Source organism: Mesocricetus auratus, unplaced genomic scaffold (genome assembly GCF_017639785.1).
Source record: "Mesocricetus auratus isolate SY011 unplaced genomic scaffold, BCM_Maur_2.0 Super-Scaffold_100021, whole genome shotgun sequence".
Classification (NCBI taxonomy): domain Eukaryota; kingdom Metazoa; phylum Chordata; class Mammalia; order Rodentia; family Cricetidae; genus Mesocricetus; species Mesocricetus auratus.
This window is the reverse complement of record NW_024429202.1, coordinates 18,310,190-18,336,995: the sequence shown is the minus strand read 5'-3', so window position 1 is coordinate 18,336,995 and position 26,806 is coordinate 18,310,190. Positions and strand designations below refer to the sequence as shown.

At 37.9% G+C, this 26,806-nt stretch overlaps 1 protein-coding gene across 4 annotated transcripts in view; it reads left to right on the top strand.

The window, feature by feature from the left end:
* Col19a1 (collagen type XIX alpha 1 chain) overlaps nucleotides 1-26,806 on the top strand; it is a 313,664-nt gene that overhangs the window by 161,516 nt on the left and 125,342 nt on the right. For all 4 annotated transcript variants that reach the window (XM_013125565.2, XM_040729471.1, XM_040729472.1 and 1 more), the window contains exon 14: nucleotides 5,343-5,396. In XM_013125565.2, coding sequence (XP_012981019.1) covers nucleotides 5,343-5,396 — 54 coding nt within the window. The remainder of the gene's footprint in view (nucleotides 1-5,342; nucleotides 5,397-26,806) is intronic.

The window sequence follows — 26,806 nt, the reverse complement described above, 5'->3', positions numbered from 1 at the left end:
ATGAACTTCACAAAACATTAATGGAATCATCTGTACAACAGAATACACATTCATCTAAACAGCTCATGGAACTTTCTCCAAAATGGACCACATTTTAGACCATAAAGCAAGCCTTAACAAATATAGAATCATGATAAAATTTTTCTTTATCAGACTGTAATGAAATAAAAGGAGAAGGATGAATGATTATACTGCTGGCTATAATGTAAATGGGTAGGGCCACTATGGGAATCATAATGGAAAGTTCTAAAAGAAAATAAAATTCCCATAAGATATCCACACTTAGGTGTATACCCAAAGGCTTTTTTGTCAGTGTACAACACAGAAACCTGCATACCCGTGTTTACTGTTGTATATTTACATCACCTGAACTACAAAATCAATCCAATGTCCAACAGCAATTGCAGAGATAAAGGAAAAGTGGTACCCAGTGGAGTTTTATTAAGCCATGTAGAAGAGAGAAATTAAATGGATGCCACATCATTATCATCATGTTAACTGAAATAAGCCAGTCTCAAAAAGAGAAGTAACTCCAGGCAGTGGTGGTGCACGCCTTTAATCCCAGCACTTGGGAGGCAGAGGCAGGCAGATCTCAGTGAGTTTGAGGTCAGCCTGGTCTACAGAGTGAGTTCCAGGACAGCCTCCAAAGCTACACAGAGAAACCCTGTCTAGAAAAAACAAACTTATGTATCAATCATTGGGTTCATGAGAAGATGGAGCCAGTAAAGGCCCTTGCTGCACCATCCTGAGAACACACATGAATCTGAAAGAAAAAAAATTACTCCATAAAGTTGTACTCTGACCTCCACACATGTGCCAGGCCACACATTTCATTCTCATGCAGTAATAAGTATTATTATTATCTGTAGTTATGTCTTATATGCATCCAATACATCACTGGTCAAGCGCATGGGTCTTATCATCAAGGAGGGTAAATTAAAGTACCACATGATTTCTCTCACTTGTAGAACACAAGAGTGAAGAAAGACTTCAAAGTAAAAGGGTGATGTTTAGGAATATGGAATGATGAAATGAAAAGGAGAAAATTACTTCTCAAATGTAATGTTGAAATCTAAGCTATGAAAATGATAATAATTGTATGTATAGAGAGCTGTGTTCCCAATAGCATCACCAAGCATGACTCTGCCAATGTTTTCTTCTTTGTGATTTGACCTACTGTGTGTTTATTGAGTAGACACTGTAATGGAGATGGAAATAGGATATATAATAGCTTCTGTCCTCCAGAACTCATAATCAAAGGAAAGGTTAAGTGCAGTAAATACAGGACGCCATTTACAAGGCCAAGTAAGACCCCATAGCAGAGTGGCTCTGAAACGAGTACTGAGTTCTCACATTAATTCAGGAGCCCACCTCCTAAGCAGATCTCTAGTTTTCATAGCAAGTGATGAATAAATTCATTGCTTGACCTTACTAAGTGGAAATAATATAGGCTTGAATAACTATAAATAGCAAAAATATCCCCAAATCGTAATTCCTCAGTTTGGAAAAATGTTATGTGCGTGTAATTGATGGATCTGTTTTACTACTGTCAAGACTAAAAATAGTTTTCTTTGTAAATGTCAGCTAATGTTCTGTACTGAAGTATAAAATGTTCTGGAGCTGGCTCAATGGCAGGGCATTTACACACAGCAGCCTGAGTCCTGAGTTTGACTGCTGGCCAGCACACCAGGAGCAAAATTTCTGAACATTGGGGCAGCATGGCTAAGGATAAATATAAGATGTCATGGATGGTTTTGATAGGAAGTTATTTGTTAATGATTAAGTAGAGTTTACAAAGTTTTCATCAATCTGCTATTTGGCTCCTTCACTTACAAAAGTGAGGTGGGAGCTTGTGGCTATGAGGCTATGAGGTTTATGCATGTACCACCATCTTCCCAGGCAGACCTTGGCACAAAAGATTATCACATTTCTTAATATACTGAACTCCTTCCATACAAAATGTACTATTTTGAATTATACATACCTTGCAATGTAATTTTCCATACTTGTAAAGGGGATAGAATTCTAATTATATTTCCAAGAGCTAAGCATATTCCTTTGATGATAGTGAATGTGTATGTGTTTTAGAAACTCATGTTTAAAAACATGGAAGGAGTTGTCAGCATTTGGATGAATATCAAAAATATTGTGTACTAGTTTAGCTATTCATGAAATATAGTATTTTTCCCGAGGGCAAAAGGGAAGAGTTTAATCTAGAGCCTAGATTGTGTCAGTATTGTACAAAATAGCGTGTCTTTGTAATTGTGCTGTAATTAATATTGGCATATTTTCATTTCAACATTTGGTTTACTCACAAACACTAGGAATTTGTTGTCATCTTAGAGTTAGCCTAATGAGCCAACTTAGCTTGCTTATAAATCATTTTGTAAGTGGTTTTAAAATTACAAACAAAATCGATCAGTTTCTCAGTCCCCAAGTTTTATTCCTGCCTAAGTTAGTAAAATGCAGGCTTGTCATACTTTTGTACCATTATTTTTCCCTAAAATCAGATAAAATAATGAAAGTGATAAATGGATAGCCTTTATTCGTCAGTAATGGTGAAGAAGCTAAGATTTACTGAATTAGCAACAAGCAGAAATTTGGTAATAATGTTCAAAAATCTGATAGAATAATTTATAGGGAATTTTGCTATTTTAATCAAATTAAAGCTATATGAATGAAAATTTAACATATATTGATCAATTTTTTTAAAAAATAAACATCCAGATGGTAAAATCATGTATGTATGCATATGTTACCACTGGTTGAAATTTGGGCCAGGTGCTTTCAGATACAAATCAATAGGCTTCTTATCCACGGAGCTGAAATAATGGCTCACACAATTATAGGATAGCAAGGGGGACGTTATTCAAAGCAAAATTATAATATGGATCATAAAGAAGTGTGCTGTCAAGCGTGGCAGCAGACAACACAAATGAAGGTACTCAAAGGCCCGGATGATTTGTTGGGTTGGGATTTACAAATGAGAAAGCACAGGCAGTTCTCTATTTTGATAGACAGGCTTAGATTCTGTAAACATATGCATGCCCAATTACTTACAGACATAGATGGTAATTAGAGGATTCTCACGATAAATGCACTCAGAAGATACTGCCTTTACTGCCCATGCACCACATTGTACTTAAGCCTGTAGTCATATGTGACTAGAATGTGTTTAATAGTGATTAAGAGGAAGAAATGTATTCTGATGTTTAGAGTGGAGAGTGCCAGTAGCTCAATTCAGAGGGAGATCTTACATTGCCAGTGGGTTCCTATGCCCATTGTTCAGAGAGGGCTGGGTGCAGGTAGTACCTGGGTGCAGGTAAGGGCCTCAGGCTTCCAAATGTATTATTACAAGAGGGTATGTACACAGCCAAAACCAAGTGGAGCTCTTAATTTTTGAGATGTTACTTGTGTTTACCTGCCTTACATCCTTTTTTCTTTAAAAAAATGCTACTTTCTATGAAAAAATTGGAAATGATTATATTCACAATAAGTAGCCACAGGTCATAACAAAAATACCCAGTGTTTACTTAAAGGTAGTCAGGACTTGTAAAGAGAAAAGATTATGATATATAAATGAATTCCAGGAGGCTAGCAGTGTAGCTCAGTGAGAGAGCATATGCTTAGCAAGCAAGAGGCTCTGAATTCAGTTCAGAAACAGCAACAAAGAATCCAAAGCTTTTGTTCCTCTAGAAGTAGTGGTTTTAGATTTAATTAGATTGTTTGTTTATCTCAAATCATCTTGTGTACTTAATATATAATAAGTTAATCATAAATATTTGAAAATCTAGTGTCTTCATCCATTTTTTTATTATAGGGGATTGATTCCCCAATTGACATTTGTTTTTCTTTAGCCAGTAATACTTTCATGTGAATAAGGTAGATTCCACCTGTTGTAGCTTAGAGTCTGACCAGAGTACCGGATCATTACATGAACACCATTTAAATGAATTTGGGGTGTGATTTTTTTTAAGTTTAAAACATAATAAGCTGAGCAGGCAAGTCAGGAGAGACAGGGTGGCAAAGCCGGGCTTCCTGAAGACTTGCTTGGTGGTGACAGGACCATCAAGAAATTTTGCGGAAAGGAAGATCATCTGAAAGCAATGGGAATGGAGAGAGATGGATTCAAATATTAAAAACTATCCAGGCGATGGTGGAGCACGCCTTTAATCCCAGCACTCGGGAGGCAGAGGCAGGACAATCTCTGTGAGTTCGAGGCCGGGCTGGACCGACAGCCTCCAAAACAATACAGAGAAACCCTGTCTTGTAAAACCAAAAAAAAAAAAAAAAAACAGGCGTGGTAATTATATGTGAGGATTGAGTATGAGAGAGGAGAGTGTCGGGTGTCTGTGATTTGCAGATTGAGCGACAAGACAGTGATCTTTGGGTACTGCGGTAGGGAATGCCAAAGAGGAGTTAGGTAGGGTCCTACATCCCGTGTTTGATGTGCCAAATTTTAGATGCCTGTGGGATATCCAAGTGGGTGTGTCATGAAGGCATTTGACTGTTAGATCTGCATACAGATAAACTAAGGCAATGGATCTAGGAACCATCACTGTGAAGGATCTGAAGCCCACAAATACAGAAGATCATGAAGAGAACATAAACTCTAAAGATGAATGTAAAACCCCACATAAAGTGTATTTGAAGGTTCTAAGAATAAGAAAAAAGCAATAGGCAAGGCCAAGAATAACCAATAACAATGGCCGAAGATGAAGAATAGCAATGTAGTCTGAGTTTCATTTTGTAATAACAAATACCTGTAAAATTCAAGAGACTTCACTTTCAAATTGACAACACCTGAGATTTACTCAACATTTTTACAATCTAACAATTAATGACCTTCCCTCATCATTTGGTGATAATAAGAGAAGTAATTTCATAATATGTAAAATACTGAAATCTGCATGTTATAGACATCAGAAGCCAACGATATAATCATATGTTTTCTGAAAAGACATAAAGCTACTCTCAACAGAATTGTAGTTTTATTTATAAAGTTTAAATATGTAAAAGGCATAATTTTTTTGCTTGCAAACACTGTTAGTTGATAGTTTGGCAATATGGGGTTTCAGTAATAAGAAGGGCTTTTTTTTAATCTCTTGTCTGACTCAGAGCTTCCATTTACTCTTTTCTGGAATCAGGTCCAAAAATAAGCCAAACAATGAAGAGCCATTTATCATCACTGACAGACTGATGGACTAACCTTGCAGGAGCTCAAATGACTTAAATTTGTTTGGTTTCATCACAGAAATGAATGAGTATCAATTATCACTGCATTCTTCCATGGCAGATGTACTCGAGCTAGAGTGTTAACACGTGTTCCATTCTCCTCACAGGGCTCCATAGGGATACCAGGCCCCCAAGGTCCACCCGGAAAAGAAGGTCAAAGGGTAAGTAAACGAGCAACAGCTGAAAGAGTTTGCTAACTCAGAGGATAATTATTTTTGAGCACTAATAAATTTTTAAAAAATAACAAACAGGTGCACATTGGGTAGCAACTACCAAAGACAGAATATAAGATTAGAGATTTTGACAGAAGTTTAACATCAGAAAAGTCTTATATATTTTCAAAATTAGCAGCATACACGTACAGACAATTATTTGTATAAACTCAATTAGCCCTAATTTGGTCTAAACTACTTTGACCATAGTTTTAATCTTTAAGTGAATGAGTATTTTGGTAGAAGTCCAACCTAGTCACACATTCTCTAAAAACTGTAGATATTAGCTATGCTCTTGACCCAAAATAGCTAATTGACATATGTGATTCTTTGTAATTCTAACTTAATTACTATTTATGGATTTCAACCAAGATGAAGTAGGCAATAAATGAATATCAGTTGTAATTGGAAATGCTATAATAACTCTATCTCTGGCCAGAGCGAAATCTCTGTGTCTCCAGCAAAGGGAATCCCTGAAGGGTCCTGGCAATTGGTCTGCTCTGCTGGGACTCTTGACACACCATCCTTGGGTCATTTTGTACCATCTTCCGTTGATTCTGGAGGCTTGCATGTTTTTACATGCTTTCTCATATGCTTGCTTATGAAATCTTTGTGCTACATGAAGCAGGCATTATCAGTGCTACAGCAATGTGAATGAGGGTTCTGTAACATGATTTTAAATGACTTGGTTTTGGTCATGTTTTCTCTCATTGTCTGGGTATATTTTAAATTGTTCTTATTTGTTCATATTAATCTCATTCTACCCTCTGTGACATAAATCAAATCCTTCAAATTACCAGTGTACTTCAAATATCTGAAGACCAATTTATTAAGGTTTGCCTTTTGGGAGTTAGTAAAGAACCAAATCTCTTGATATTATTTTCCTTCGTTTTATGTATTGCTGAGCCCACTGCAGACTGGTAGTTTGTCCCAGGAAACACTAACTGACCTCCTGAAGCTATCAAGAATGGGACTAAAAATGTACAATCTTATTAGGGTGCAGTGCAATATGTCAGGTAAGCCTGGTACCGTGTACAGTAGACTCCCACTGTATCCTAAGATGCTTTGAATATTGGATGACACTTTGAGATTGCACTGGCATGTGATCAGATAAACACTGCCCTCTTTTGTTTAAATGAAAACATCTGCCCATTAATGTTCTCCCTGTTGTATGGTTGTCTTCTTATAGTTGCCGTGTTGGAACAATCCTTGTTAAATTTCATCTTCTTCTAGATTTTAGTCTCTAATACTTTATTATTTGAACATTATTTTCCTGGGATTTTGTTGTTGCTTTAAAGTATATAAATCATGTTTTACAATCAAACAACCTCATCATTATATTACTGAAATCATTAATAAATTCTAAACAGAAAAGGACCTGCCAACCCAGGTAACACCAGCACAGCCTACATAGCCTGCCATTTTGTCATGGACTTGGGACATGCTAATCAAAGCACATGCAAATGCACATGAATTCTGCTAACTTCTCACCCACATGTCTTAATTTGGTTTCTAAGATGATTATGAGAAAGTTGTCAGGTACTAACCAAAATGAGAAACTATTCAAATGAGGGTTTTTAAAATATACTTCAAATTGAATTTGTGCCTTATCAAAGTTTTCATTGCCAAATAAGATAGGTAGGTCAAAGGATAAATTAAGCTGATGTATTTTTCATACTTGCAGAGGCAATTATTTGAACTATATAGCTCAATAACTTTTTAATATAAATACACTTATCAATGTGTACATTCTGGAATATTTCCTATTACTTTCTTTTTATTTTCTGTGAAGAGCAACAGGGTCAGGCAGTAGATAATGAAACAGGATTTTATAACCACTGTTGTGTATAGCTTGTCCCTGCTGCTAATTCTCTCTCAAAAATGCCATGCGTTTCAAAGAAAGTAAGTGGCATTATCCATAATCAAAAATAATTTCTCAATGATTTCAATAATGTTTCTTCTGTCATATAAGCTACTTAAACAGGAAGTGAATTCATATAATGAGTACACTCCTTATATGTTTGTGTGTGTGTCACCGTTTCTCCTTTTCATGCGAGTCAGGTAAAATTCAGCCTGAAAACACATTAACCATATGGATGAGTGAGATGTAGATATGTTTGAATGCACGTGCACACCCACATACATATACACATACATTGAACACACACACAAATACACAAACATACTTACAAACATGAACACATATATTCAGAAATTAAGACTAGCAATTATCCCATTTCATTGAATTTTAAAATAGAATACTATAGGAAAATCCACGACTATAAAAAATATATTGATCCACTGTCAACAAATATGTAAATTTGACTGCAGGTGTTTGACTCTTGTTAGGATTGTTAAAATAGAATATAAAACACATGGCAAGGGCCCAGGACTTAACTTCTAGGCACAATGTCTTTAAAGAGAAACATTTAATAGTAAATGAATCATTAACTTCTTAGATTTCCTCTATGATTACCCACATAACAATATCTCACATTAAGATGAGTTTAAAACACAAGTCACACAGAGCCATAATTTGAAAAATGCCAAATATTACAGAAGCATGTATGTGTTGCTACAGTTATTTTTATTAAGATACTGTGGTTGTTGTTGTTGTTATGTGTGTATGTGTGTGTGTGTGTGTGTGTGAGAGAGATTTCTATTTATTCAGTGACAAAACTACTTTTATGGGTACCTAAATAGAACTTTGTTTGAATTTTAATTAGTTGATTTTATTTGTCCTTTAGACATTAGCTTACAAACTATTCATTTAATAAACTATAAAATTAATGTTCTTATACTTAAAGACTACTTTTAACTTCAACACTGTCCTATGGCAACGTGTATCTGAGATGCATGGAGATGTCTTCTTAACCTGATTTTCATTTTTGTTTTATACCATCAACTTTTAAAAATCTTGTATGTGCTGGGCATTAGTGGCGCACACCTTTAATCCCAGCACTTGGGAGGCAGAGACAGATGTATCTCTGTGAGTTCGAGGCCAACCTGGTCTACAGAGCGAGTTATGGGACTAGTTCCAAAGCAATACAGAGAAACTCTGTCTTGAAAAACCAAAAAGAAACAAAAAAAATCTTGTAAGTAAAATATTTGACTAGCATTTTGATCTTATACACTTTATTAATCATTGCAAGTTTTAGAATTTAGATAATAAATATTGATCTGATGATATGAATACAGAGTGTCTGAGAAGAGTGAGGTAAACTGTGTTGAGGCTGGGAGAGTGTTCAGCACATCATGAGAACAGCATAGCGAGTAAGAAGGTACCCAAGAACAGCAGAACCAAGTAGTCAAAAGGAGAGCACTTTAACATATAGGGAGAATTCAGTAGGATTAAAACTCACATCAGGGGCTGGAAAGATGTCTCAATAGTTAATAGTTCTTTCTGTCTTACAGAGGTCCAATAGTCAGTTCCCAGTACATACATGATGGCTTACCATAGTGCAATTTCAGATCCAAGGGTTTGGAGCTCTCTACTGGTCTCTGCGGGCTCCTGAACACACATGGCACATACAGAAGTTACACGGGTAAATGTGTGTTCATGAGCAGGTGCACACACCGCACGTGTGCACGCACACACACGCACGCACACACACACACACACACACACACACACACACACACACACACACAGCGCAGCAAAGCCAGCAAAGAGAAGTTTGTTAAGAGAAACAGGCAGAACCAGTGTCAGTTGAGGAAGAAATTTTAATTGGTCAAAGGACAAGGCATTAGAAGAGAAAATGGAAGAGATGGGGTAAGGAAATTAGAGGAGTCATTATGAGGAAGCAGAATCAGCAATGAGGACTGGAACCGAATGGAAGCCCTGAGAAGCTTCCTGAGAAATGACATACTTCAAGTGTCAGGTCACGTCTTCATAGATGCCAACACGAAGTACCTCAAGAGAACTAAATTTGATAAAGATCCCCTCTGAGCGGCAGATTCCCTGAGGAGTTCTTTAGGAATGGAACCTCTCAAAGTACAAAGAGAACAGTAATTTTTAATGTAACCTTCTACTTTTCTTATACACACATTGAATACATGTCTGAACAATATCAGTTTAAATGTGAAACCAACATGATTCTTTATAAAAGAAATCATCCTAAGTCTTATAAAAAATGAACGTTTATTAGTGAGTCAGCTAGTTACCATGCTCAAACGCACTTTGCATGGTTAGACAAAGAGGACATCTCACTCTTACTGTTTGTTAATAGAATCTAATTTTAATGCCGAACAGAAATACTCTCAATTTTCTTATAACTTTCCCCCATACCTCTCTTAGTCATATTCTCAGGTTATCCTGTGTACCCATGCCTGCCCTCAGACTTGGAAAGCGGTGTCTTGCTTGCTTCCTTTGTCATTGTAGGGCAGATTTTACTTGAACTCACAGAGCTAGATCCTAGCCCTGTCTGGCACTGGGATTCCTTGCCTTCCACAGACAACTCGGACCTGGAGCTGCTCACACCCCACCCCATTGCACTTGCCCAGATTTAGTGGCAAAGGAACAAGATCGTATTTCCTCCATGGTGCTGGAGCCAGCAAAATTATGGGAAGTCGGGGAGGGTAGCATGTCAGCCTTCTTCTCATGCCACAGGCAAGACGGCGTTTAGTGTAGAGTCACATGAGCTCTGAGTCCAGACTGATGGAATTTAAATCCTGCTTTTGCTACCATCGGGCTGTGTGATCACAAGTGAGTTCCTCTGCCTCTCTGCACCTGTTGCCCCGTTTAGAAAATGTAGACTATAATACTACCCACCAGGAGCTTCTTACTAGGAGTACAAGGTGTGTGCCAGAAATCATCATCATTCTCATCTCCAGCCTGGAGATCCGGAGATGTTGATGAAAGGGAAGGCAGGGTACTGTACCTATCAGACGTGTAACTGATCAAGAGAAGTCATTTAAGAAAGTGGCTTTTCACTACTACTTCACCGAACCCTTATTACATCACCTTCCTTTGAATTCTTACTTTATCTGGATGTCTGTGACCATGTTTTTACAGCCCCATGATAAAGACCAGAATTTATGTAGCTTGATAAGAAAAGTGGTATTTCAGAAACCTTTGCTAATATGAAATAGATGACTTCCTTTCCCTTGGAGGGGAAGACATGAAGATTGATGTCCTCATTGTAGGGAAGTCGAGGCCTTGGTCATCTTTCTATGAATAAATAGTGCTTATGTATAAATTTACCGGGATTTTCATGACAAGAGCCTTGGTTTCCTTCTTGGTTTTTTCTGAACTGGTTAATCTGCCTTACCAAAGAAAGCACAAGCAACAAGACAACATTCTGATCCCACTAGCACAAAGGCCATCAAAAGCACTGCTTCCAGGAAACCAACGGGTACTTCAACACTCACTCAAGCAGGTTTTTCCTCAAGCTTGTTTGTTTAATGGGGCTTAGCATAATTTCCATGCGCAATGGTGCCTCTCTCTCAGCAGTTTTCAAGATGCGTGTCATGACCCCTTTGAAGCGGTTGAATGACCTTTTCACAGGGGTTGCATATCAGATATCCTGAATATCAGATGTTTACATTACAATCCACAGCAGTAGCAAACGTACAGTTATGAAGCAGCAATGAAATAATGTTACGGTTGGGGGTCACCACAGCATGAGTAACTCTATTAAAGGGGTGCAGCATTAGGAAGGTTGAGAACCACTGCCCTGTGTCCTATCCTTGCTTTACAAGACACAGCATTCTGACAAGGTAGGTGAGACCTATGGAAGAGATAGCCTAATTGACAAAATGACAAACAGTATTTGTAATTTAGTTACAAATGAATGTGTAATTTAAGGAAGTCACTTGGCTAATTTCTCAGACAATAAGAAGGAACTGACAGGCATTGTGGCTCCTGGCTATAATTCCAGCATTCAGAAAGCTGGGACAGGTGGATCTCTGTGAGTTTGAGGTTAGCCTGGCCTGCAAAGCAAGTTCTAGGGCCAGCCAAGATATTTAGTGAGACTTTGTCTAAAAACAGAAGAAAGGGCTAAACTTGTCATCTTTATCTAATAAAACTGATACTGACCTTTAAAATTCACCATGGATATATTCATAGTTCTATATTAACAGTGCGTGCTACCAAAAAAGTTATTTTAAAATTACTTCTATTTCTACTTAGAACATAAACGCAGAAAAAGAAGTCTCTCTTGAGTCTGTAAATATGTAGTAAACAGCATCTTTACCATGCTGCACTCTACAACCCATGGCTCATGCTAGCTGCAAATGTCATGTACTTGCAAGCACATTGATGGTATCTTTTCCTACTATTTCCTGAAGGTTATTTTCCCCATGAGGATTCCCTTGAGATTTCATGAAAGATATCATCTTTAATACAGTCTAGAACTTCTAGATGAATGAATAAGAAGTTAAGCAACCCATGCAGGATTCAGGCAAGAAGTATGTGATTTCAGCAATACTTTTCTTGAGTTTCCAAAACTCAGTATCAGACTCAACGTATGAAAATTACCAAATCTGTACTTATCCCATATTACATTTTGCAGATTTCATAGCAGTCTTTGAGGATTTAGTGTCTCCCAAATCTGCATCAAATAAAAATTATATAGATGATATAGATGTGTGTGTGTGTGTGTGTATGTATGTGTATGTATATCTGCTGAAGCAATGAGTTAAGACAGGAAGTCAGAGAAGATGCCCATGTCTGTTAATAACAAATATCTGCAAGGATGCAGTTGGGTATCAGCAGTAAACATCTTCTAGTTTTGCTTCTTGCTCTTTGCCTGGTTGGAACTATAAATCTAAGAAACAAGGTGTAGGGAGACAATTTCTAGCTCAGTCTAATTGAAGTCAGGCGAAAGGAGGCAGCACCAGACATGGATCGGATGTTGTAAGAAAAAGCCATCCTTTAGAGCCAGTTAAATGTCATGGCTAGTTAATGGCAATATGTCTGTGGTCCTTTGTGGTAAAGTTCAGTCTAATTAGTAGTGCCTGCCATGAACTTGAAGCAAGAAAGACAAAATGCTCTGAGAGGCTATCAGTGAGGAAGAAAAATGATTGTAGCCTATGGTTACAATCCAATACTTATGTAGATAGCCAAAGCACAACAAGTTAAGGCTCTTACACTCATTTAAACAAAGGGCCAAGTGACATGATTTGTAGTAGAATAAAATGACTTTGTAAATTATCTCCATTTGGCGTTTAACAAAGAAGAACCATTTCCTAGTTTCCAAATGGGAGGTTGACTGTGAATGGTTTATTTATTTGGATCCATGTAAGAACTGTTCTGTGTCATGGAAGAAGCTCATCATAGAGCCTCCTTCAAACTGAAAACACCCTGTCTCCAGTGTCCAAAGATGCAGAAAGCTTCAGAAGGGCCTGCCTGGTAGAGGGTGGCATTTCCAGAACATCCAATTACCACAACTTAAGGGGGTAAAAAGGAATTGTGAGGTCATTCCTGCCCATCAAATGAAACTGAAGCTATAAAAATTCTATAATGCTTTTCAGGAGGCCAGACACAATGTATATTTTTATATAAGAAGAAATACTCTCTATTTTGTGGTTCCAAATAAAAATTGGATTTGCATATCTTTAAAATGGAGAATACTGAGAGTTTAACTGAAGCACTGGCCTAAGATCCACTTTAATTTTCATTTTAAGACCACACATCAAGAGGGACAATGGTGCATTTCATCCTTTCTGATCTCCATGCAGAGAAAGGCACACATTATCCTCTCCCTGTGTCCTGCTTATCTTGCCAGCAGTTAATAACCAGAATTGCCTAGTCAGTGGGCAGGAAGCTGGAGGGGCGACTGTCAGAGTCCTCCTGTTCCACCTGTGGGATTAGTTTAATTCATAACTCCAGGCAAACTGCTTCAAATTCTAATGTAAATGTATCTGTTTTATCACAACTTAGCTCTCAGGTATATTACAGAATTGAGCCAGAGGCACTTTGACTGTTCTCTGGTGACAGGTGTGTACGGAAGCATCCTATAAATGCTATCCACTTAGCCACAGAAGCACTTAGGGGGGACGGGAAAGAGAAGAAGCAGTTGCTTCAAAGTGGGCGGTGCTAACTCACCCTGGAGCATCACTGCCTTTTCTGCATATACAGCATACTGAACACATTCCTGACAATTTGCTAAGTTTGCCAGAGAAAATGTCAAGTAGAGCATTTTTATCCATCTGAGAGACAGTGAATATCTGTGTGGAAGGCTGCCAACACCCAGAACGAGTGTGGGAACTATAAACATGGAATTTTTTTAAGGCAAAACATGAGAACAATGGAACATTTTAATGGCCTAAGGATTTAAAGCCAGAAAGTTACATTTTGAACCTCATCTTTACAAAGCTCTAGTATCTTTGATAACCTCCAGTAACAAGGGAATTCTGAAAGCAAGCTTAATGTTTTCATGTTTTTCAATGTATCATACTGAAATTCTCAAGAGACAGTATCAGTTGCAAAATAAACGTGATGATGCAACAGTTGAAAAAATTGGACTTTTCTTTCACATTGATACACATTAGTACTGAGAATCATTTTTGAAATCTACAGAAAAAAGTAATTGATAGCTTTCTTTTTCTTGTTGTCCTTTTTAACAAAGGTACTCTGAATTTTAGAAATTATGGATACCCACTTGATATTTTTATTAAGTTCAATACAAATGCATTCATAAACATTTGTATTTATGTGACCATATTCACCATAGTGGTCTTTATAGTCACTATAGTATGAAAGATACATTGCATAGCTACGGTTTGTGGTTCCAGAATAGAAATTATGTGCACTAATAAAGGTTACTATTTGCATTGCTTATGTCAAAGATGCTAACAATAAGTCTATAGGATTATGAAAGCATAATTAATGAATATCTAAAGAAATACTTAATACTTGAATGCACATGAAATTCGTAGTATGTATGTATACACATATATATCCCCATAAATAATAAGCAAATGTTGTATATGCTCAATTATACTTTAAGAAAAGCAAGCCTTGGAATGGAGCAATGCCTCAGCCATTAAAAGTTAGGCTCACAACCAGAACATCAAGACAAGACAAAAAGTGCAATACAGTGACGGGCGGTGGTGGTGCACGCCTTTAGTCCCAGCACTCGAGAGGCAGAGGCAGGCGGATCTCTGTGAGTTCGAGGCTGGGCTGGACCGATAGCCTTCAAAACAATACAGAGAAACACCCTGTCTCGTAAAAACCAAAAAAAAAAGTGCAATACAGTAAGACACCATTGAGGAAAATTACTGTATTCTTGTGATGATCCATTAATTATTTATTTTGTGAGTTATTTCATGTAAAATATTTGCATACCTTTATACATTTATTTAACCATGATATTAAGTTTTTCTTTTTAGCATATTTGAGAGTATTCTTATGAAAGAAATGAAACTAAACTCCATACACTGAGGGGGAAAAACAAGAGCTAGTTAACAGGAAAAAGTAGGGATGAAAGCCTTTTATTCCTGCTTTCTATGACATGCTATGGAAGTTAGCTATCCTGGGGTTCATTAAAAGCAGAGGTAGAAGCTGTCTATATTCAAGTGGCTGATTAAAGAAATGTATGAGCAACTGAAGCAGACAGAGAAAGCAAGAAATATTGGGAAATGTGACTTCAAGAGGAGTCTAAAATATTTTGGCTACACAAGACTCCCTGGGCACAAAGACCTTATCCCACATTGGGGCAAACAGTTGTGCCTCCTCTCTGGGTTGGAATAAGGACAATAATTTCCCAGTTATCTCCCAACAGGCAGTTTCTACAAACTAAGGAGACCTCTGGGAAAATGTTTGGGAAGAAGCAAATAGTGGCCAACACCCACAACTAAGCCTGGCTGAGTTGTCAATGTCAGTTGTGTGGTATTTGATGGCTTCTGAGCAGAAGCAAAGATACCATAGTAAATTTGATAATCATAATATGACAGGAAAGACAGAGGAAGAGGGAACCTATGCATCTTTCATGTAAGGTAGATGACAGAACATCTATTACCTAAGCAAGTCAAATAGCCAGATGCTGTGAACATTGAGGAAAGCAATTGGACAGAGACATGAAGCATAGACTTAAGTATCAGTGGGTAATGAGGAGGTAACAATGACTAAAATTCATTATATTCATGTATGAAACTGACATAGAGCAAACAAATTTTATGTTATTTCTGAACTAGCAATTTGAAAATAGTGAGAGTGCCTTTGGTGACAGTAAGGAACAACAGAGGAAAACTTGAGATGAGTCTGTTTAAAGTCTACAGTTAACGACATAGGCAGGAAGGGCACACCAGCCCTTAAAACCTAGGTTGGTCAGAACTAAAGAGATGGCTCTGCAACTCTTCCAGAAGACCCAGGTTCAAATCACAGCACCCACACTGTAGTTAAAAGCCATCTTTAACTTTAGTTCCAGAAGATGCAATGCCTGCCTCTGTCCTCTTCAGGCACACCGGGTATACATACACACATTCAGGTAAAATATTTATATACATAAAATTAAAAAAATAAATAAATCTAAAAGAAATGCATTTTAAAAAAATAAAGATAAATTCATCTGATCTCTCAAGAACCAAGGACAGAATTTACTATATTAGGAAGTCCCCAGAGACAGCAGAATACTGAAGGCAGACTGCAAGTAAAGGACAGGATTCAGAAAGAAACGTACCGGGAACTTGGGGTAACCCCTACATCTAGGAGTAGATAAGGAGTACATGGTCTGAGAAAATGCTACCAATCTTGAGAAAGTCAGAGGACTGTGGACTACCATCCTTTTCAGAAGCTTCTGTTTCTCTTTTTCAGTTTGCATGTGTGTGTAGTATGTGTGTATTCGTGTTTTCATGAGTAGGCACACAAGTGATTGGATGTGTGCACTAGAGGGTGGATGGAAGCTAGAGCCATCCTTGCTTATTGAGGCAGGGTCTCTCATCAGATCACAGCTCTGAAACATGGCTAATGTCGCTAGCCATCTGGCTCTAGAGAGCCTACCTCTGCCTTCAGAGGCTGGGTTATTGCCCAACTGAGGACTTATTTGCTTTTGAAAAGTAGAGTTCTACCACTGGCGATTACATGCATGTGCATTAGCCACTGTATCATCTCCCCTGGCTCTAGGTTGGAATTTAAAGGGAGATGACTTTAGGCCACATTTGGAAGGCTAGGAGATTTTCTTTTTGTACTTGCATGACATGCATAAACTAAAGAAAACTGACAAACGGAGAAGCTAAAGGTGCAACAGTAAAAATCCTGTAGATGTCCAAGGGAAGTTGGGAAAGCAAGTATTACATAATCATTAGTCAGTAACCGCATTGGGAGGACCCACAGGAAGGTGGAAAACAATGGTTCCAACCTTCCTAATGCTGTGACCCTTTAGTAGAGTTCCTCATGTGTGTTGACCCCCAGCCATAAAATTATTTTTGTTGCTACTTCATCACTTGCTACTGTGGTAAATTGAAATGTAAATATCTAATATGCAGGTTATCTGATAAGCAACCCCCAGAAAGGGACATTTGAAGCCCCCCCAAAAGGGATCACAACCCACAAGTTGAGAACCGCTGGTGTAGAGGGATGTGAACATTCACTTTAGAGCCATGAGGGAACCAAAGCAAATTTCATTTCCATATTATCTGTATATGTTTGTCTCATACAGAAAAAAACAATCAGAGGAGATAGGCTTACACAATTCTTTGCTATTTATAAGAAGCATCTCTATCGTGGCAGTTAATGATAGCTACTGCCAGTTTCATTCATGAACGAGCCCAAATCAGTGAAGGAAAAGCAGAGAAAATATAGATGTTGAGAAGGCTAAGGCAAGACAGCAGAGAATGGCTGGTCACCAAGAAGGAAAGGTCTGTGGCAGCAATTTGGAGTGTGGGTAGGTTCTCCAGGCTTCTAGTGAAGTCCAGGCCCTTCACCTTAAGCCTCCAAGTATTCTTTACTAGGTAAATCACCAGTGATGTCTTTTCTAAACATCCCTTTTGTCAGCCATCTTAAAACAAAACATTAATTTTGTTTTATAGATCTGTTTTGCTGGGAGACAATCCTAATCTTTAAGAAAATTTTATTGGCAAAACATAAATGGGGTCAGGGTAAAACATTGTTAAGTTATTCTTATATTTATTGCTTCTGAAGATTTTCCCATCTTACCTCTCTGAGCACATTCTTTAAACTCCCATTTTCTTGAATTCTATAAAATGTCTGGAGCACGCAGTGTCTTTGTCAAATCACGGGGCCAGTTTACAACTCTCCTGGCATCTTAGATGTGTGTGTGTGCTATTGTACTCATTCGCTATAGGCTAGAATTCCTTTCCATGAGAGTTGATTTGGATGAATATTGTGTACTCCTTTGCAGTTGTTGCCATAGAGATAAAAAATCTTTTCAAAGCAAAACAGGGATGAAATAAACATTTCTAATTGAAAATTTACTTTTCTAATGTAAGACTTAAATGGTGCACTGTTCATGTTTATTTGTTATTTTGTCAAAACGGCGTGACTTCAGTGTGTCTACTTTGCTTTGATTAAATAATTTCTCATATTAGGAAAGTAAAATAATGAAAATGAAATAGGTTAGCTCTCTGTAGTAGTGGTTCTCAAACTGTGGGTTGTGATCCTTTGGGGTCACACAACCCTTTCACAGGGGTTGCCTATCAAGTATCCTACTTATCATATGCTTACATTGTGATTCATAACAATAGCAAACTTACAGATATGAAGTAGCCACAAAATAATTTTATGGCTGTGGATGGTCACTACAACATGAGGAATACATCAAAGGGGCGCAAGTTAGGAAGGTTGGGAAACCACAGCTCTACGGCATTTGCTAGCACGAAACTTTCATTTTCAATCTTTCATTCTTAATTAAGACAGCATTCCAAACTATTCCCTCACTCACGCACATACACACTTTCCATACTCCTTCATAGCTTGCTACTTGATTTCAAACATAATCATCTATAACGAATTTTCTTTAAAAAAAAAAACAATCATTTTTGCCACATCAGTTTCAAAAGGTAAGTGGATTTTCTGGCCTGAGCACAATTAGGAAAAAGATGAGCAAATCTATGAAACTTTCTCAGATCTTGTTATTCATGATCTGATTTAGAGAGGCATGTAGACTTTCTGTGAGAACTCAAATCATGTGAGGCATGGACAATGTATGGCTTAGAACCATTTTGTTTAGGATCTTCAGTATTATTCTCTTAGAAAAATGTCTGTACCATCACCATCTACACATCACCACTAAGACTGATGATAAGGGGAGTGCGGGAAGAGGGGAGGGAGAGGGAACTGGGATTGACATGTAAAACAAGCTATTTAAAATTAAAATAAAAAATGATAAAAAAACTAAACAGTAAAGAATAGTCATGGAGGTTATGCCTACAGAATCCCTGTGGGAACAAAGGGAAAATGAATCAGGTGGCTTTCTCATTGCTGTAGCAGACCACCTGAAATATACAATTTAAGGGGAGGAAGGGCTCACTTTGGCTCGTGGTTTCAGAAGGTTTGATTAACTGCCTTTGATTCCATTGATTTGGGATCTATGAGGAGAGGTGTGTGACACTATTCCTGGGAAAGCATGAGCAAAATGTGTGCTTACCCCGGGATAGGAAAATGAGGCCAGACCAAAGGACAGATAGCACCAAAGTTCAACTATGTAAACCAATTTTCACTGGGATTACTTACAGAAATAGGAGTGATTCAAGGACAGCTGTACCACCAGTGCCCACTCACGCACTCACAAAAGCTGACACCTGGAGTATAGGACACAACCTGTAGGCAGCTCAGTAAGATGGAGACTTTCCCTGCTAGGTGGTCTGTTGATCTCAGCGTTTTACAGGCTGCTCAGCTGGTCTATGCTTCCTCCAACTGTCTAGGCTTGGTTAAGAGTAACTCTCAGAAGGCTTTACTGCCTATATATTCTTGAGCAGGGGGAAAAGGCTAATGAATCTAGTCAGATTCAGGGACTTCCTGGAGTTCTTTTGAGTTGTTGACATCCTGTCTTAATGAGCTCCTCTGCAGGATGGAATGTTTTACCTCCCCTACGGCACCTTGTTTTACTTCCTTGTGAGCAAATGGTCCTAAAATACCCTGTTGTCCTCCTTTCCTTTTACATCTTCTGTCTTAAGAAATTACCCTCCAAGATGGGAGGTTTTAATCTTGGGAAAAACTACTACAGGACAGGGTAGCAAAATATCCTAGCAGTAGGAACTTGCGGAACGGTCACCTGTCCCATGCATCACAGACAGGAAGCAGAAAGTAGAGAGAAGTAGTACTAGGTATGACCTCCACGTGTATGCCCTCTGGAACTTGTGTCCCCCGGCTTTGAAAACAGCACCAACAGCTAGACTTGAAACTAGCAACATATCCATCCTTGGATAACACTTCACATGCAAACTTAACAGGCAACATAAGAGGCAAGATGACTAAGACAGAGGGAAGTTATCCACATTTCCTTAAAGTTAGCCTTTTAAAGCCAGGGCTATTGTCTGCCTAGTTAAAGGGAACTAGAAAAATCAGGAGGATTATCCTCTCTCAAGAGACAGGAGCTAGTTCATCATCCTCATAGTGTAAAGGAAGTGTTTGAAGTGCGGTGCTTAGGGAACCATGAACAAGCTGAGATGTGTACAGAGATTGAATATGCTTGCTTGGGAACTTTAATAACAATTAACTACAACTGCATAATCTCAGCCTATGATCACTGGCCTCTCCCAGTAGAACTATCCATCAAGGAGTAGCACTGAACTCACGGACTGTTGGCTTACTCTGAGTTGTAAACAGTAGGTCCACACACTTGTGACTTTTATTAAAGTGAGACATTTAAAATAGCATACACAGCCCTGAGACAAATGTGATCATTTGTTTCTACAGATTTTTTATGGTTTATATCTTAATTTATTTACATATTTGAATTATTAATCTATATTTCATTACATGTTTTGTATTCATTTTAGAGAAGGAAAATGTATTTTAATCCTAATTTAGAGAAAAACAATTTTCACTAAATTTCTTTACATCTCATTATAATAGAAATAAGCCAAATAAGAGCCTTGCAAAACAGTCTAGGGAAATGCAGACCAAAATAGTTAAGTATGGTTTTACTAGACAGTGTGATTAAACATATACTGAGTCTGTTAATTCGTGGAGAAACATTAAATCACAGCAGGCTGTCTACAGTTGTGTGCTGGGGTAATGAGGCAGTGGAATCATAAAAATATTAGCAACATGTATGCATAAAACTTAAATTAATATAAATTCAAAGCCAAAAAGATTTCTGGGAAAACAAATACTGATTTTAAAAAGCCAATTAAAGCAAATGTACACTATTTCAAATGCAAACATTAATAGTTTCTTAGTAATTCCTTAAATTGCTGCAGCTATAAAAGAAACATACAATTGCTGAGGCAATTGTGAACAAAGGCATCAAAGACGTTTGCTTGGAACTGTGACATGAATAAGTAGGAAAATACTGTGGTTTGACAAATACACAAAAACTACGAATATCAACTCGAGAAACAAAGAAAACTCCTGAATTGTGTTCCTGCAGGAACATCCACGTAGCAATCCTTGGTGATTGCAGGGGATGGTGGTGTTAAAGAACTTTCCTCTTCATCTTTTCCCACAACTATGGCTGCACTGCAGAGAACTACGATGGATTACATTGTCAAAAAATATAATTTGGAGCTTACTTCTTATACAGGGCTTTGATCTGATGGTGCAGCTATGGGGATGGGTAAATTTCTGAAGTTGTCCCCAAATTCAGGTCTTAGAAATTACATGAACCCCAGCTACAGGTAACTACCCAGCACACACACACACACACACACACACACACACACACACACACACACACACACACATATGCACACAGAAATAATAAAACATTTTTAAAACCTTAAAACCTTTATTCTCCCTTTTAAACATTAAATTTAAACATCTAGAAACACAAATTTGCCTTTTTGATTCATATTTTCTATCTTAACATCAATATTTCCGTGTAAAGAAATAATATATTGTGACTCTCAGTGCAGAAAAGCAATAATCTTGGTGCTTATATCAGTGAAAAGTTTTTCACCAAATTGTGGGAGGCTGTGTTTGCAGCGTTGCAGTCGGAGCCAGACGGGCAGCCCCTGGTTTGTAGCTGAGAGAGGGTGTGTGGAATAAAGAAAGGCTAGCTAAAGGAGTTAAAGGAAAAGAGGGAGACACAGAATAGATGTCAGGAGGGCAGATTCAGTTAATACAGAAATGCCACGAGCTTATTTTTCACCACTCTTATGTACTTTAACCAAAAAGAGGAACATGGTATCACATATACAGAACAGTTCTCTTCCTCTTTTCTCCAAGGATTCAGTAACCACACCTTAGACTCAACTTCTCTTTACCTGGCTTTGAAGGTCAGGAGTGACCACACCTCAGACCAGGTCTGTTGGTGTTTAGAATAAGACACCCAAGACCAAGATCAAACATCCTACTGTAGCTACACCTTTGACCTTTAGGTCTTATGACTTACCGAGGACAGTTTTGAACTCTCTGCCCTTGAGCCAAGATGGAGTGGAGCCATCTTGGTGGGCACCAAATATACTTAAAATGTAATCAGTTGCCTTGAATTTTACATTTTTCACCCAAGGAAGATTCATATGTAAATATTCCAAGTAGCCAAATTCATTTATTTCATTGGATAAAATTTAATGAAGTATTCTATCATCATAGGGTAGGTTCCTAGAACTGGCTACTAATAAAAACCTGAGGATGGATTTTGAAAATGCATCACCACTTTCCTAGTTTTACAAAGTTTGAGTTATAAAGAAAACTTTGAGCTTGTGAAAATTAGTTTGAAATGTCTTTTCCCATCCCCTCCACCTACATTACTTGGCTTATTTATACATCTATCTGTGACGTGAAAACATGGCAGTGAAGCTCTTTAGATAGTGATTATTCCCTGTAAGAAGTACGGCCCCAGAAGTATGGAAGTTATGTCCCCAGAAATTGGCCATAAGATAGTTAATTTTTTTTTTTTAGCTTTTAGAGGAATTTTTCAGAATAGCTGTGTCAACTCACATTCTTACCAGCTATGTGTCAGGATTCCCTTTCTATAGAGCCAACATTCATGTTATTATGATTCTATTCTGCCTGAGAGGAGGAGATGGTTTCTCGATGTAGATTTAATTAACATTTTCCTAATGACTAAGGATGTTGAACGTTTTTTTCCTGTTCCTTTGCTGTGTGTACATCATCTTTTGAAAACTAGTCATTTCACTAGCCTGTTTATTGATTGAGTTGCTTCAGTTTTTTATAGTCTTCTAGTTCTTTATGTACTCTAGATATTAGTCCCCCTCAGCTATTGTAAGTTAGCAAGGATTCCTCCCATTCAGTAAGCTGTCTTTTCACTCGATTAATTATCTCCTTCAATGTGGAGAGGTGTGTTTTTTTTAATTTCATGCAAGTTCATTTGTCAACTCTTAGTTTTGTTTCCTAAACCACTGAAGTCCATCCCGGAAAAGTCTTGGCTTTGCCTATGTCTTCAGGAATTTTCTTTATTTTGTCCTCTAACACTTTCAAAGTTTGGGGTCTTAGGTAAAGATCTGACTTTTATACAGTGAGAAAGAGGGCCCTAGCTTCTCTCTTCTACATGTGGCTATGCAGCTTTCCCAGCACCATTTGAGAAAGGATTCTGTCTTTTCTCAACTACATATCCTTCATGTATTTGTCAAAAATTAGGTAGATGTATACACATTAGTTTTGTTTATTTTGTTTAAATACTACTAGCCTTTTAAAAAATAATTTAATTGTGTAATAGTTAGGAGAAATCTGCCCACAGCCAGGTCACCACTCAGAGTTAATGAGTAGAATATGTAGTGAACTCTCAGCTGCCATCTCTTTAAGGTGAGGCTAACTTCTTTTACTATCCATTCTCATCTGTTCTGGGTGAGTTGGAATAATTCCCCTAGAGTATATATGCAGGGCAAAACAACTAATAGGTCAAAAAGTGACTTTTAAGTGGGATCTCTGAAAAGATATTTTAAGAAGACATGACTGTCAGCTCCTTTACTCTTTTGGGTGTTTCCCCCTGTGGGGTAGAACATAAAATGGTCCAGAATGGAAGAAGTGTGAACAGTCTAACTTCTTTTTGTGGGATCTGAAGATCCTTCTTGCACAAAGAGCTTCAAGAGAGGACTCACCGTGTGACTCCCAGAACTGAAACACCTTAAAGTTCAGCAGAAAGTCTGGCTGTGGGGTGGCTAGATGCAAGAGGGCAGAAACTTGCAGTGTGGGGCATCCTGGAAAGGGTTTGTGGGGGTAATTAACTGGAAGACAGAGTTTAAATTTACGGGACAGGTTATTTTTAAGGGAGGATGAACTTGGAATAGGTAAATCTGACTAAATCATAAAACTGACAATTTTCAGACTGCTTCATTGGTATTGATAACACGTGCAACATTAATGCAATAAAAACAGCATTCCAAACATGTAATTCTTCATTTTCCTAGATTATCCCCACAGGGATGTTACCCCTTAGCAAAACACTCCTCTGTGTTGAGGGTTGTTATTTCCATTTTTCTGATGAAAACAGTGAAATTTAAAGTTGTTACAATATTGTGTTTGGGACCACAGAGCAAGAATAGAGTTGGCTTATAACCAATAGTTCCTGACCAAACCTGTTCTCACAATAACTAGGTTTTCCAAAGTGTGTGCTTTAATACATGAATAAATCACAAATTACCTCATAGTATAGACACCATTAAAGATATAGAATACAACAGGATTCATTTTTTAAAGTGTAACAACAGAGAGAAAAATGAGTTGTAAAAAACCACACATGATATTTGTACAAAATTCTCTAGTTGCTTGCCTGTGTCTAGCCCACTTTGTAGAGTCTTGAGTCATTCTCCTGTTGACCCTATAGTATCACTGTTCCTTTCCATCCTCCCTTATCTACTTCCTTCCCTTCCTTCCTCCCTCTTTCCCTCTAAGCATCCTTCCTTCCTTAATTGCTTCCTTCCTTCCTTCCTCCCTCCCTGTCTCCCTCCCTTCCTTCCCTCTTTACTTAATTTTAGTACTGTGGAATAAACATAGTACCTCATGCATACTAAATATACGTACATGGTACCCTTGAAATGCATGCGTGTGTGCATATACATACACGCAAAACCTCTGACACTTTCTTCCCTTACCTAGAGTTTAGGTGCTGAATAGCGGTTGGTGGGGGAAGAAGTTTTCCTTACTATATGCGAAGTGGCTTTGTTGCTGCCCCCTCCTCCACCCTCAAACCTTGCCAGAAGAAACAATTCACTTCTTTACTTCATTAGTTATTGCTTTCTGTAGAAATTTGACTCCCTGTTTTTTTTATTAGTAAAAAATGAGCTTATGTACAATTTCCCCAACATAAATCTCAAAGGCATGGATTCTTGAGGCATGCAGACCTGGGGTAAATGCAGGCTCCAGGCAGAGGTAACATTTGCTATCCTGTCTGCATCTCAGTTTTACAATTATTACAAAACCAAAACCGTACTACTAATACTAAGCCTAGAGTTGTGACTGGGAAAGTGCACGCACATGCACGCGCGTGAGTGCATGCGTGCGTGCGTGTGTGTGTGTGTGTGTGTGTGTGTGTGTAGCTGACATTGGTGCTTATAATTGCTAATATTGTATCAGAATTACTACATTAACTACTGAGTTGAGCATAGTAAAATCCTCTAGCACTAAGTCCAGACAAGTTTAGTGACGCATACAGAATCTCAGAGACATTTCTGGATCTGTTGCCTACCACACTTGCCCAGGTTATTCTCCGAAGAAGTGTGACTAAACAGATAGTCAGGAGGTGAAACCCAGCCAACGGTTGTCCTCCGGTTAGAGCTACAGCTAAATGAAGAAGGAGCACTTTTTCCTCTAAGTCAAATAGCTCTATCTGTGGTACCTGATGTCTCTGGCTCCTGGCTCATTAAAGCCAGTTAGCACTGCCATATGGAATCTCACAGGAGCTCTTGGGTAGATTTTTCCACTGACTGGGGTGCTAAATAATTAACATTTGCCATCACTGGTTCCCCCCAGAAAACTATTTGTACTTTTAAAGCTGTGACAGCATCGTTTTGAGTCTTCCTTTTGTCACCAGACAGACATTTGTGGGACCAGCAGCACACCAGGGCCAAGCTATTTACAACACAGGATGACAGGGAACTCTGGGAAATGTTTTATGGTCCACAAATGCTTCATACAGACTCTTCATTCTTCTTCCCACGCCTTGATGTTATGAGATATGTCAGGAAGCATTAGTAAGGTCACCATATCTCAAATCTTTTAGAGCTGTATACTCTGTCTCAAAGCGCCTAGACATGAAGACTTAGCAGCCATCTGCCTACATTTAATTTCAGCTTGCTAAGTTTATACTTAGATGTAATTTTAAAATGTTTGCCATTATTTTTGCTGTGGGAGAGAAGTGCTGTATGATACTCAGTTTTGTGTTTTCAAAAGCAGTTGGATACATTCAAATATTGAAAGTGGGGTACTCTGTTGGAACTATTAACACAAAACTGACATTACAGGTTAAGGTTTTTCCAGCAGAGAATGGGATGGAATGTTTCTAAATTCTCCTATCTCTTAGTTTCGTACTTTCATTGTATAAAAGGCTTGATCTTCTCAGTGTGTCCTGCTATGGGCGACCTCAAAAGCTACTTTAAACTTTAGTTTGCAGTATCATAAAGACCGAATAGCTTGTGTAGTCCTTTACTTAGGGAAAACTCCATTTGAAATTTCACCTACTAACAATGGAAATGAACATTGGCAGTACTCTAAAACATTGAAACATAAACACAAGGATAAATGTTAAAACATAATACATGGTTTTTATGACATATTTACATAATCCAGAAGTACCATAGACCCAAAGGATAACATAAAACTTGTGAGAGTGGTTACCCACAGGCAGAGGTGAGGGACATAGCTATAGGCGATTTGAGAAGGATTTCCATCTGGGTATGGTGGTCATGATTGTATTCCCAGCTGGGACAGGGTGATCATGAGTTCAAGATCAGTATCAGCTTCATAGCAAAACTTTGTCACAGTGAAAGGGGTTTCCCTTTGATCTGTGGTGTTTTGTTTATTTTTAAGGAAATTTGAAGAAAATACTCTGAAATTATCACTAGTTATTAATTCTAAAATTTATCATTTGTTATGCTACCCATTTTGGATAAGATTTGTTTTCAAATTTTCCTTGGCAAAACAATTTTTAAAAATCTACAAAGGGTTGCATTTACTACAGCATTAACCAAAATAACAACATAAACATCACCATATCCTAAAAAACTTTTGAGGTAAAATTAATCTCACTGCTTTGATATTTATTGATGCCTGTCTAAAGTATAGTAATGGATGCAATCACAGCTTTCCTCATTACTATAAGCGCATCATTTCAGAA